Consider the following 14,504-nt stretch of genomic DNA (forward strand, 5'->3'; position numbering starts at 1 on the left):
CCGGAGTAAACTACATAGAACATTTGAATGTTTCTATAGAAAACAACAGATGTCTGGGAAGTTTTTCTTGATTTGCCAAAATTTTAATTTTTGGACAAGTGTTGTTTTTCACAATATCTTAATGGAGATTGTACAAAGAACGAGTGAAGAAAGAGGACTTAACCTCAACATAAATAAAACAAAATGGATGCTGGTCAGCCAAATTCAAAAACCTGCCAGACAATTAAAATAAAAAACCAACTAATTAAACACGTTGACTCGTATATATACCTTGGAACAGTCGTCAACTCCAAATGGGATCAAACAACCGAAATACGATCTAGAATTGAAATGCCAGAGCAACATTTAACAACATTAATAATATATTCACCCGATCCGACATATCTCTCCTACTAAAAATATGGCTGCAAAAGTGCTATTTATTTCCAGTCTTGCTGTATGGCGCAGAGGCATGGACACTGACGGAAACATTAATGAGGAAGCTGGAGGCATTCGAAATGTGGGTGTATCGACGTATCCTCAAAATATCCTGGACGACTCATACCACAAACGTAGAGGTACTGCACCGAATGGGAAAACAAAAAGAAATCTCTTTCACAATTAAGAAACAGAAACTTGAATACCTCGGTCATATTGTGAGACATGATAAATATTATATACTCCAACTAATAATACAGGGTAAAATAGAAAGCAAACGCGGACCCGGAAGAAGAAGACACCCATGACTTCAAAACTTACACCAATGGTATGGACTAACATCGATCGAGTTATTCAGAAACGCCGCAAACAAAATTAAAATTGCTATGATGATAGCCAACGTCCGCAACGGAGAAGGCAAGTGAAGAAGAAGAAAAGTTGTTTTCCTTTACAAAATGTTTACTTAAAAAGTTGGGAATGTCTAAAGACGGTTGCCGGCTTAAAGATTTCATTAATTACTTCATTAGTCCTTTGTCTAGGTATATGTAAATTTAAGGAACAATGAGAGGGATAAACTTTTAAAAATATTGTTAAAAGTTTGTATGTATTTAAATATTTGTTTGTTATTAAGGACTTTTAATATATTATTCTGAAACACGAAATATAAAATGTATTAAACATCTTCATCCCGGTACTGATTCATTAAATTGATAAACATTCAATTATAACTGTAATAACAGTTAGTTTTCACGTTAACAAACATAAACAGAATAATTCAATTTGGACGTTTACGAATTGTCCGTTACGAACTTGTATAGTTACGAACTGTCGCCGTTATGAAGTGTCGCTGTTACGAACTGTCGCCGTTACGAGTTGCCCGTTACCACTTGTCCGGTTACGAATTGTCGCGTTACGAGATGTCTGGTCACGGTTTTCTTCAGCTAGTTTTATGAACTAGCTGGTTCTGCATTGTTTGTTACTTTTTTTATTCTGCTTGTTTTTTGGTTCCATTTCCATTTAATGCCTTCAATAACTATGAAACCATAGCCAATTTTTGTCCTTTTTCCATTAGTCTTTCATTTGTTGCTATCTTCCTAAGGTTTCTTTGTACTTAGGTATTTCTATATTTTTTACTGTTAGGTCACATTCTAAAATTAAATACTCTATGTTGCGTGTAGTTCATTAGTTTACCCTTGGCTTTCAGTATTTTCATTTTATATTTCATTTATTTCAAAGTTATCAAAAATAAGATATTAAAAATAATACAATAAAGGTTAGGATATCTCGAAAACTTGACGTGACACAACAATTTTGACCCCAGATTCACATTCAGTGCACCAACCACCAAAAACCTTCGAGCTTCAGTTGCCCCTGGTTGACCTGTGATATTTTTAAAGTTTACGTACATTGTCATGATAACATCACACACACTACATTATCTTTATAACGGCCACAACAACAACAACAAAAAACTAACAAAGTATAAATCGATATAATTCCGCAAATTAGGTACACACCACTCGCTTCTGATAGCTCGTACCTAATGGCATCATGTTCCAAAGGAGTGTAAATTATTTCATGCACATATTATTTTAATCGTAGGGGGCAGCACTATATACGCAGCGAGAATGATGCCATAACAAATACATGTGTGTGAATGTACAACGATATCATCTTATGGCGTCATACACACCAAAATATTACAAAATATTAAAATGACGCCATCTGTGACAATATAATGCCGTAGATGCTAAAAATCGACTTAAAATTTTATGGCATCGCGTGTATGATGCCACAAAGCTCGCAGATGCCATAACGTAGCAAAATGCACACACATGATGCCATAATAAATGTAATACAAACACACACACACACACACACACACACACACACACACAAAATAAGAATATGCTGATCAATCTCATGACAGAGAAACTACAGAGCATAACAGTACCTATATTTAATATTTGACTTGTAAAAGTAATTTTTGAATTATTATTACCATTACCAATAGGTAAACTAGAGCAAAAATTAGAAAGTTTTTCTTCCTTTTTATTCCTCACCGAAATTCTCTCCAATTACTTCTTTAATAAAAGTGATTTGAAGTATGTATTGTATGGTATACTCGTATATAGTAGAGCTTGGGTATATTTGTTGGAGTAAGATTATTTTGTATTGTTTTTGTTCCGTAATAAACGATTTTATTCGCGGTTTATAGTTATTAGACATTTAACAGGTTATCTTATGCATTTTCCCTGTATTCAACGTGTCGAAATCAGGCTCAAATGGTTTTCAGTGTGTTCCTCCCGTAATTCCACAACTTATTACCGTCTTCCATGACGTAACCCGAATTTACAGCCACAAGCAATAAAGCAGTTAAAGTGTAAAAAGCCATAAAGCAAAATAATTTACATTAAGCACAAGCTCAAACTAAATCTCATTTATCTCCACTCCAACAAATGATATAAACGCCAGCCTGCAAATTAGACAAATGATTGGTGGGCATGACAGATGAAACATACCGCCGCTCGCCCCTCCCACCACCAATGCCGACTGCAGGCGGCATTTTTATAAAGGAATTCTGGTTTCCTGCGCCTTCGTGATTGGTCGAACGTTTAAATGGAGGGCGGGGCGGGTTAAAGATCCGGAGGGAGTAGATTGGCATGTAGACCTTCACTTGTTACCAGATCTGTTAAAGATAGGAAGGTGCTGTCTGTTGGTACCTTCTTAGCGCTTTGACGTTTTTTCCGTTTCTTGGTGCTTGTGACTAAGTGACTTGTAGTTAACGTGTGGAACAATGTGCTGCAAAGACTGTTAGTGTTTTTTTTCTTAAAAAATGCAAGATATTGAAAATTCTCCGAGTAACGTTAATGAAATGTCGCCGTATTTAGGATCCAAGTACGAAAGTCCGATTTCCTCCAGATCTCCTAGTCCTAATTTGCCTTCAGCGCAAGCTAACGAGCAAAAATATATGTCGGATGACGAAATATCTGTGGGATGTCCTAGTCCAGCGTTACATACATCCCCGAACTTTCGACAGTCGGTAGAAAACAGTCCTACGTTCTCCACGAACTGTAGATGCCCTGAAGAATCCGAGGACTACTTCAAACCGCTGAAAAAACTCAAAATGGTCGAGGTAGAAACAGAACGAAGACTTTCTCCGACGGTAGATGTCGAGGAACGACAGGACGGGGTGAAAAGCTTCTCCATAGCCGACATCCTCAACCACAAACCCGCCAAACCAACATGCAATCGCATAGTAAGGCCTTGGGATATAGATCCGGAGATGGAGGCTCACCAGCAAAGGCTGGAATCGTTTCATAGACAGTTAAAGGTCCAGCAATTGGCGCTGTTGAGGCCGGAGTTTGCGTTTAATGTTAGTTATACTTCTGAAACTGGTAGTGACCGGTCTTCTAGTGTGGCCAGCGATTGTTGTTCGCCAGATATCATTCCCGCTGCTGTGCAGAGGCAGAGGCACCACCAGCAGCAACAGCAGGGCAAGCAGCCTGGTGCTACACCTTTGGACGCGCTCTTTCAGATGACTTCGAAGACTTTTGATTCTTCGGCGGGGGAGAGTAGTGCCGGTAAGTCTTTTTTTTAAGTAATATTGTATACAATTCAAGCAGGAAAATTGTGACACCAACAAAATATGTAACCTTACAATCGGATCTGAAAAAATTGTTTACGAAAATACCAACAAACATTTAGATCTTTTTGTCTTTCTGTTCAGTTCCTATAATATTGGAGGAACTCAAGGTTTTACTAATAGATTTGAGTTGATAATTTCACTTTTTACCAAAATACACTTCTCCGAAAAATTAACGCACAGCATTTTTTATGTCTAGAATTTCCTAAATCTGTTGTCCGATTTGAGTGATTTTTTATGTTATAGCCAGCCATATTCTTTAAGAATCCCTATCGCTGTAATAATGTTGCTAGACAGGTAATGTCATTGTATGTATACCGAGTGTGACAATCATAATGTGTTTTTTTAAGTTCGGAACACCCTGTGGAATATTCTATATTATAAAATACTGAAATTAGAACTCAATTGTAGCCTTAGGCTTTCTTAACATTTTGTTTTTTGATTCATTCGCTTATGTTGGATAAGTAATAAAAAGTTAGGTACTTTAACAACTAGGCATATTTTTCATTACTTAATATATCCTCATTTTCTGCTTAGTTTAATAAACAAGCCTAAAGTAGACTATTAGAAATTAACAATTTAATAAATATCAAATTGTTAACAGTCAAAAGTGTCTTGTTGTGAAAATTAGTAGATTTATTATTTAAAGTTTCAATTAAGTACGGTATTTTTTTGTTGTTTGGTGAAAATGGAATGCGCTACAAGGAATTTGACTTGCGATGAGTATATTCAAGCAGTGACCTTACGTAACGATGGACTTAGCTTTAGCTATCATGCTGTCGGCTCCTTATATTGGTAACAATTTTTTGCTAATGCACGATAGTGCAGGACCTCACGTTGCACGAACTGTAATCGAATATTTACAACAGGCAAATCTTCGGACTTTGAATTGGCCACCGCATAGTCCAGATCTTAAACCGATCGAAAATTTGTGGGACACAATTGGCAGAAGACTACGACAGCGTTTATCACCTCCTAAAACCTTACAAGAAGTAGAAACAGTAGCTCCCGAGATTGGGAATGATATTGATCAAGACCAACTAGCAAACCTCATTTGTACTTAATATAAAAGTACATATCTCTGTTAACCTTTAACTACACGCGCTGGCGTATTTTGTACGCCAGACATAAGAATTCTACTGCAAATATATTTAAAAATTTAATTTTTGACCTTGTCTCTCTCTCTAACCTATCACTGGAATGTGCTTTACAATTTGGTTTTAGTTTCGTTATAATCAGCGTTCTGGGAAGATTGTAAATTTACAGTTTACTATTTGTTGTTTCCGGTGGTGGACAATATACGCCACGATTATATTAATATAAGTCGTAATATAAGTACATATTTCAATTGTTTTTTAGTAGTCATTATGGCACAAAATATATTTTTCTTTATAAACAATACTTTTTCTCCTGTAAAAAATCACATTTAAAAATTTTTTTATTAGTAATTTTATTTATCATGTAATCCAGTTATTTCATGCTTCCAGTTATAAATCCCAATTATTGGCTTACTGAGAAGGAACTCCAAGTATTCACTGATGTCGAATAAGGTTTATAACAGACAACTAAGTTTATTTTTTCAAAAAAAAATAAACAAATCCGCTGTTTTCAAGTGTATTCTCTTGTGGCGTATAAAGTACGCCACGCGTGTAGTTATGTTATAACTTGATGCGCGGGTAGTTAAAGGTTAATAGAACATAAGCGAATGAATAAAAAACAAAATATTAGAAAGCCTAAGGCTACAATTGAGTTTTAATTTCAATATTTTATAAATGCTAAAATACATATTCTACAGGGTGTTCCGAACTTTTGAAAAAAACACAGTAGGTATGATTGAATGATTGTTACACCCGGTATACAATGACCAATTTACCTCTCTAGTAGCAACAATACTATTACAGTGATATTGTTAAAGAATAAGGCTATAACATATTAAAAAATCACCTTAATCGGACAACAGATTTAGGAAATTCGAGACATCAAAAATGTTTTAATTGTAAGATGGTGCGTTAATTTATTAGAGTAAATCAAATAAAATAGATAAATTAATAGAAAATAAATCCCTATATGGGTGGACTAGAAATTAATGTTTATCGTAGTAGTAATTACCACTAGCGTAGTGATTTTTTGCACTTTTTTTCTACACGAAGAAAAATTTTTTCTTTTCTTTTGTGTTTCATTACCAACCAATTTAGCAACTCTTCCTATATGATAATTCATATCAGATCTATACTTCTAACCAGTTCTATTTACATTTACATTGTGTCTGCCTATTTCCTTATGCCTTCTTCTTAACTCCAGGAAAAGGAGGGTTAGGATTTGTTGCCAATTCAGTCTGTCTTTGCTTTTCATCTTTTTATGGTGCGTCTTATACCTACTTCCTCTTCTTATCAGTTTGTACCTTTTTGTCTTGTTTTCCTTTTATGTTAGATTATTTTATTTGCTCATCGATCAAATAAAAATTCAGTTGTTATCTGTATTATAGCCCGGTTACAGATAAATGAGAAATTTAAAGAGATAGACCAATTGGTGTACAAGTGGTAATTTATACTTACCACTTGTACACCGATTGGTCTATCTCTTTAAATTTCTCATTTATCTGTAACCGGGCAATACCTACTTTTTATTTATCTCTCTATCTTTTAATGCCACTCACTTTTCCTAGAAGTCTTATTTAGATTCTATAGTTAGGCCTAGGCCTATGTATTTGCTTCTTTACTCAACTTTCATATTCATATAGTTGATGTGACTATTGTCTTATGGAATTTTATCATTGCATCTTTTCACTCAAAAAAATTTAGTTCGTAATATTGATTAACAGTGATTACTGAATAGTATTTCGTTGTAACAACAATTTAATTTGTTGTTTCAACGAATTTTTGGACATTGACGAATGCATTTGGTTATTGTCACAATGATTTAATAATAATTGTGAAAATAACTAGAGTACATTAATCAATAACGCTCAATTTATTCAGCCAGTAACTTAGTTTCGTATATTTAATAAATAATGTTAATTATGGCAGCAACTCACTTTATTGATTTCGTACATGACAAGCAATTACCTTGGTTTATCGTGACAACGTACAGATTTCATTAAAACAATGTACACATGTTGATAATATAGAGTAATATATGATTATTGTAAAGATGTAAACTGATTGTTGAGACAACAAATGCATTAATCAATCTACTACTGCGTTTAACATCCACAATCAATGCGGTCATTGTGACAATAATCGTAGTTGTTGAGACAATAAATGTTTTGCTTGAGCATTTGAAATGTAACGGGTTTTCCTTATCGTGATACCCCTAGCTTCTCTGTGTTTAAAAATTAATTCTTTGTTAAACAATGCTGTTACCTCTACCGAAGTGCCGGATATTTCGTTTCCAAGTGTAGTCCGTAGTAGAAGGAAGTTTTCGTGTGTTTCTTATCGTGAAATACACTCGGGTGCAAAATTAACCGGACACCTTAAAAATGGGTAATTTTTGATGTCTCGCAATTCCTAAACCTGTTGTCGGATTTAAGTGATTTTTTAATATGTTATAGCCTTATTCTTTAACAATACGGTTTTAATAATATTGTTGCTAAACAGGTAAATTTTCATTATATACCGGGTGTACCAATGAAACTGTGTTTTTTTCTCAAATTTCGCATCGTCCTGTGGAGTATTCTAACATTTACAAAATACTCAAATTTAAACCCAACTATAGCCTCATGTTTTCTCAACATTCTGTTTTTTGAGTCATTCGCTTATGTTGGACCGTTAAAAAGTTAGGTACTTTAACAATTAGCCATGTTTTTTATCAAAACGGTATGTTTTTAAATAAGCATGGCAAACTTTATGGTGTTATTCTACATGAAAAAATAATGACGGTTTGCTTTATAAACCTATGTCCGCAAATGCTTAATTTCTAAGATAGAGGGTGTTGAAATTTTTCTTATAAACTGACGATTTATTTATTGCTTTAAAACCGGTTGAGATATGCAAATGAAATTTGGTGGGTTTTAAGACGTAGTTATTATACAACTTTTGACATACAAGTTAGAATTTAATATTCACCATTGGCGAGCATACGGGTAATATGAGCTGTCATATTACCCGTATGCGCGCCAATGGTGAATATTAAATTCTTAGTTTTATGTCAAAAAATGTGCAATATCTACGTCTTAACACCCACCAAATTTCATTTGCATATCTCAACCGGTTTTAAAGCAATAAATAAATCATCAGTTTGTAAGAAAAATTTCAACATCCCCTATCTCAGGAACGAAGCAATTGCGGACATACCGTTTATAAAGCAAACTGTCATTATTTTTTCATGCAGAACTACCCTTTAAAGGTTGCCATACTTATTTGAAAAGACCCCGTATTGATGAAAAACATGGCTAGTTGTTAAATTACCTAACTTTTTTATGGTCCAATGTACGCGAATGAATCAAAAAACAAAATGTTTAGAAAACATGAGGCTATAGTTAGATTTCATTTTCAGTATTTTGTAAATGCTAGAATATTCCACAGGGTGATGCGAAGTTTAAGAAGAAAACACCGTTTCATTGGTACACCTCGTATACAATGAAAATTTACCTGTTTAGCAACAATATTATTAAAACAGTATTGTTAAAGAATAAGGCTATAACATATTAAAAAATCACTTAAATCGGACAACAGGTTTAGGAATTGTGAGACATCAAAAATTACCCATTTTTAAGGTGTCCGGTTAATTTTGCACCCGAGTGTATTTTAAAAATTTAAACGCAGAATAAAATATTACAGTATTATCGAGGGTCGGAAGTCCCTGAGAAGTTCTATAATGATTATTTTAATAAGTCACAGGGGTGAAAAAGAGAAAATTTAGTATGATTTTTAATTTCAAATATACCATTCAAAAGAAACTTTTTGTTTATTCTAAGGGACTTTCTGCCCTCGGTAATAATGTAATCGTTTATTCTGCGTTAAAATTTTTCAAAAATACTTATTAGTTTTCTCAGGATTCCAAAAAAATTAATGTGTTTAAAAATAATTCGATCAAAATTGTGCACCTGCGCTCTCAAAAAGGATTAAAGTGTTTACATTTTTGGAATCACTATTTCAAACGCTGGTAAATGAGCTGTCACATGACGTACTTTCCCATTTAAAAAAAATCAAAGTTACGCCTGTCACCTGAAGAGGGATCGTGTAAAGTTCAAAACATTGATGTTATAATATACTTTGATTATTTTAAAAATCGATCTGTCCGAGCGTTTTGCTTACGTGCTAAAAATAAATAAGTTAATAAGGGGGGGGGTGTAACACTTATTCCAGTGCACTGTATAAGTGAAATCATATGAGAAATCACACAGTTTAAAGTCCATTAGGTTAAGGACAAAAAACGGGGATTTAAAAAATGATTATTAATCAATTAATATCATACATGGGGCTAATGCATTCAGTAATTATTGATATAAAATACGTTCATAGTAGGAATGAACAAAACTGATTGTAAGAATGAATAGAATTGCTTGTAAGAAAAACCGTATTTATTGTGGGAATGAACGGAATTAATTGTAACACTAAACCGAAATAATTGTAGAAATAAACGAAATACGTTAGGAGAAATAACACTTATTGACACAACGAATAGTCTTCGTCGGTCAATTAACGACGTTGTTGCTTTAATAAATAGTGTTCGTTGGCTCAGTGAACAGAGTTCGTAATATTAATAAATAATGTTCGTTGACTCAGTGAACAGAGTTCGTAATACCAATAAACTGATATTATGGTATACATAATGAATGTTCATCCATTTAATAAACGTAATACATTGGCTCAACGAACGAAAATAATGAATTGATGAACATTAGTCCAAGTAATGAAGCTTAAAATAAGGCAAAACCTCGCAATTTTTACAGAATGGATCGATTTGCTTGAAAATTTGAGAATAAGCAGTGGATAGTCCAAGGATCAAAATCTATAGCAGTCCGAAAGGCGCTTTTACCATGGGGGTGGTTACCACCCCATCTCGGGGGTGGAAATTTTTTATTTTATTTTGACCGCAAAAGTTGTTAAACACATTCATTCTAAGCAAAAAACGTTCTATACATTTTTTTGATAAAAGTAATAGTTTTCGATTTATTCGCTATCGAAAGTGTTGGTTTAAATCAAAAAAATCATTGTTTTTAATCAGTTTTCCGCTAATAACTCAAAAAGTTTTTGTCCTATCAAAACAAGTTTGCTTAACAAAAATGTACCTTTTGAAAAAATTAACAAAACCGTTTTTTACAATTTGCTTTAAGACCAATAGCAATCGAGCTATACTTTATTATATGTTAGCTCTTCTTTGTAAAATGCTAAATATTGTAGTTTCAAAGTCAAAAGACGGGAAAACTGCATTTTTCGAGGATAACTTGTTCAAGCTAATTTAAATTATTTAAAAATATCTATCTCCAGAAATAAAAAATAGTCCCTAGCTCAAAAATTAAGTGACTTATAGTAAAAATAATGTCAGTCCCTATTTTTTTTCAGCGAACAAGTGATCGGAAACTTCCACCTACTCTCCACCCTAATTAAAATTGGTCATTAACCTTATTTGGTCTTCTTAATTTATGTATTATTAATAGGTTCTAGAGGTTTGACAGGCGTAGAATGATAAGTTTTTAAAAAAATTGGGTTAAAAGCGAATGACGAATTTTTGTAGTTTGGTAAAAAATGCCTTTTCTTCAGAATAGAAAGATTAGCATCAGAGACACGAAAAAATATTTAAATTAAAGATTGTAGCTTGTTTAATTCCCAAGAATATGGTTTGCAAGAATTTTTTCTATAGCAAAAATTGAGTGAGCTATTGAAAATTAAAACTTGTAATAACATGCAAAAACCACCTTTACCAACCCTTTCAAAGTCACCTCTTTTTGCGAATGAGGATTTTAAAAGGATTTAGTATTAAGAGCCTTATAGATCCTGTAAAAACCTATAAAATTCTTTTAAAACAATCTTTCTAGGATAAAAAAAAAAAGTTACGGTTAAAAAATCAATATATTTTTTTTGAAAAAAAAAGAGATATCCCATTGGAAGCATAATAATGTAAGTTAGCGGTGTTCTTAGTCATCGGCTTTATTCATTCTTCTTGATTTATGTATTATTAATAGATTCCGGAAGTTTGACTGGCTTAGAATGATTAGTTTTTAAATAAATTGAGTCAAAACGAATAACGAATTTTTGTAGTTTGGTAAAAAATGCCTTTTTCGTCAGAATAGAAAGATTAGCATCATAGATACGAAAAAACATTTCAATACAAAATTGTAGCTTATTTAATTCCCAATAACCTGGATTGCAGAACTTTTTTCTACGGTAAAAATTGAGTGAATAGTAAATGAGAATAATACCGAAAAACATTGATTTTTTCGATATAAAACTAACATTTTCGATAGCGAATAAATCGGAAACTATTAATTTCATCAAAAAAATGTATAGAACATTTTTTGCTTAAAATCAATGTTTTTATCAAATTTTCAGTCAAAATATAATAAAAATTTCCACCCCCCGAGATGGGGTGTCAACCACCCCCATGGTAAAAACGCCTTTAGACATAATATAGATTTTGTTCCTTGGACTATCCACTACTTATTCTCAAATTTTCAAGCAAATCGATCCATTCTGTAAAAATTGTGAGGTGAAAAGCTTCGGTTCCTGGACTACATCGATTTGTTGTCCCAATAAAACCAAGAATTGGACAAATTTTAAGTATTGCGTTTGTTGTCTGAATTAACATTTTTATTGATATTACGTACCTTTTTCGTTGAGTGTTTGAATTGGCCACCGCATAGTCCAGATCTTAAACCGATCGAACATTTGTGGGACATAACTGGAAGAAGACTATAAGACAGCGTTTGCCACCTCCTAGAACCTTACAAGAAGTAGAAACAGTAGCTCCCGAGATTGGGAATGATATTGATCAAGACCAACTAGCAAACCTCATTTGTAATATAAAAGTACATATCTCTGTTAATAGAACATAAGCGAATGAATAAAAAAACAAAATATTAAGAAAGCCTAAGGCTACAATTGAGTTTTAATTTCAATATTTTATAAATGCTAAAATATTCCACAGGGTGTTCCGAACTTTTGAAAAAAACAGTATGATTGTTACACCCGGTATACAATGACCAATTTACCTGTCTAGTAGCAACAATATTATTACAGTGATATTGTTAAAGAATAAGGCTATAACATATTAAAAAAATCACCTTAATCAGACAACAGGTTTAGGAAATTCGAGACATCAAAAATGTTTTAATTGTAAGATGGTGCGTTAATTTATTAGAGTAAATCAAATAAAATAGATAAATTAATAGAAAATAAATCCCTATATGGGTGGACCAGAAATTAATGTTTATCATAGTAGTAATTACCACTAGCGTAGTAATGATTTTTTGCACTTTTTTTCTACACGAAGAAAAATTTTTTCTTTTCTTTTGTGTTTCATTACCAACCAATTTAGCAACTCTTCCTATATGATAATTCATATCAGATCTATACTTCTAACCGTTTCTATTTACATTTACAATATGTCTGCCTATTTCCTTATGCCATCTTCTTAACTCCAGGAGGATTAGGATTTGTTGCCAATTCAGTCTGTCTTTGCTTTTCATCTTTTTATGGTGTGTCTTATACCTACTTCTTCTTCTTATCAGTTTGTACCTTTTTGTTTTGTTTTCCTTTTATGTTAGATTATTTTATTTTCTCATCGATCAAGTAAAAATTCAGTTGTTGTCTGTATTATTACCTACTTTTAATTTATCTCTCTAACTTTTAATGCCACTCACTTTTCCTAGAAGTCGTATTTGGATTCTATAGTTAGGCGTAGGCCTATGTATTTGCTTCTTTACTCAACTTTCATATTCATATAGTTGATGTGACTATTGTCTTATGGAATTTTATCATTGCATCTTTTGTTTTGTTCTTTAGTGTTTTATGCACCATTCCTCTTGCATACTGAATCTTATTAATTTTGTAATCAATGACATTATCTTTTTCGAAGTTTGATATCATGCTAGATAATGATTCTCTTGGTTCTTGAGTCCGTCTGTTAATTTTATTTGTATCAGCCTGATACTGGAATACAATTGTTAACTATGAAACCTGAAACTACTCGTTCAATAAACAACATATAAACGGGTTGTGAGATTTGAAAATTAGTAGGTGTATAATCTAAAAATTATTTATTCACTCTCTAAGAGCAGATAATTTTTTTTTGTATTTACATTTATTTAATGTAGTTCGAACCACTGGAGTTATAGACTACAATAATGAAAATACATACCTATTGATCCATTATTAACAACTACATCTTTTTCATATTTAAGTGCAGTCTCCCCAGCTAAGGTTGGACATCATCATCATTATCTTTACTCTATCTACCGCTACCGCTGCTCTAAAGAGTTCTATATAGAACTGCATTTAATCCAGTCCGCTAAATCTTTCAAAAATGAAACTTTCCTTATTCCGATACTCCTTCCTTCTCTTTTCTTTCCTTGTATTATCAATCTTAGCATTTCATATCGCTATACTCCAGTGGCGGATCTACAGGGAGGGAAAATGAAGAAATTTCCCCCTAACAAGGTCTACAGTTAAAGAAAAAAATTGTTGAAACATGGAACTTAAACCACAGACAGCAAATTCAACCCAATAAACACCCTAGTTAAGAAAACTAAGAGAACTTAATATTGTTTAAGTAGGCATATAAAAACCTTAGTTTAAGCCCATTGTTGTTCGTCATAATAATGTCCCGTATAAAATCTGTGGTAATCTTTTGTCATGAAAACTATGCTACCATTAATTTCCAAATAAAGTATAAATATATTTATTTTAACATCTAGTGCGTGTCTCTCTGTTTTATATTTTTTGTAAAATGTTTTGTACTTAAGTAAAACGACTCCAAAATTACTCTTTTCGGTAATAATGTCCTTGTAGAAATCGTACCTATAATCGTCGTCTTTTCTGAATAAGTATAAAAAATTAAATATTCAACAGCAGAGTATTTTATAAAAAACTGTTTAAAAATAATTAGCAGTTGAATTTTTTATTTTTATGGCTCGAAATTGATCAGGTAATTGCGTATTTAAAAGGAAATCTTTATAAGTATTTATACGGTTTGCGAAATAATGCATAAATTTCTGTAATAACAATTATTGTTTTACACAAGCCATTTAGTACGTAATGAGGAAGGCAATCTTGATTATAAAATCGAAAGCAACTCGTTGGGAAAGATATAAAATGCGAAGAAGAAGAAGAACATTTAGTTAATATTAAATTGCCAAAAAATTAAAGACAAAAAAACATTCTCGAATAACTTGAATATACCTATAGAACGAAATTTTCAAGGAATAAATAAGTACATTAACTTTCTTTCTTTCTCCCTTCTTTAACGCTTTCAGGGCTTAGTTAAGCTACATATTCGCCCA

At 32.6% G+C, this 14,504-nt stretch overlaps 1 protein-coding gene across 1 annotated transcript in view; it reads left to right on the forward strand.

Annotated features, from left to right (window-relative positions):
• Nucleotides 1-3,114: 3,114 nt before the first annotated feature.
• LOC114325632 (barH-like 1 homeobox protein) overlaps nt 3,115-14,504 on the forward strand; it is a 263,912-nt gene continuing 252,522 nt past the window's right edge. Inside the window, exon 1 of the mRNA XM_028273747.2 lies at nt 3,115-4,001. Coding sequence (XP_028129548.1) covers nt 3,254-4,001 — 748 coding nt within the window. The 5' untranslated portion in view covers nt 3,115-3,253. The remainder of the gene's footprint in view (nt 4,002-14,504) is intronic.

Source organism: Diabrotica virgifera, chromosome 4 (assembly GCF_917563875.1).
Source record: "Diabrotica virgifera virgifera chromosome 4, PGI_DIABVI_V3a".
NCBI classification, from domain to species: Eukaryota; Metazoa; Arthropoda; class Insecta; order Coleoptera; family Chrysomelidae; genus Diabrotica; species Diabrotica virgifera.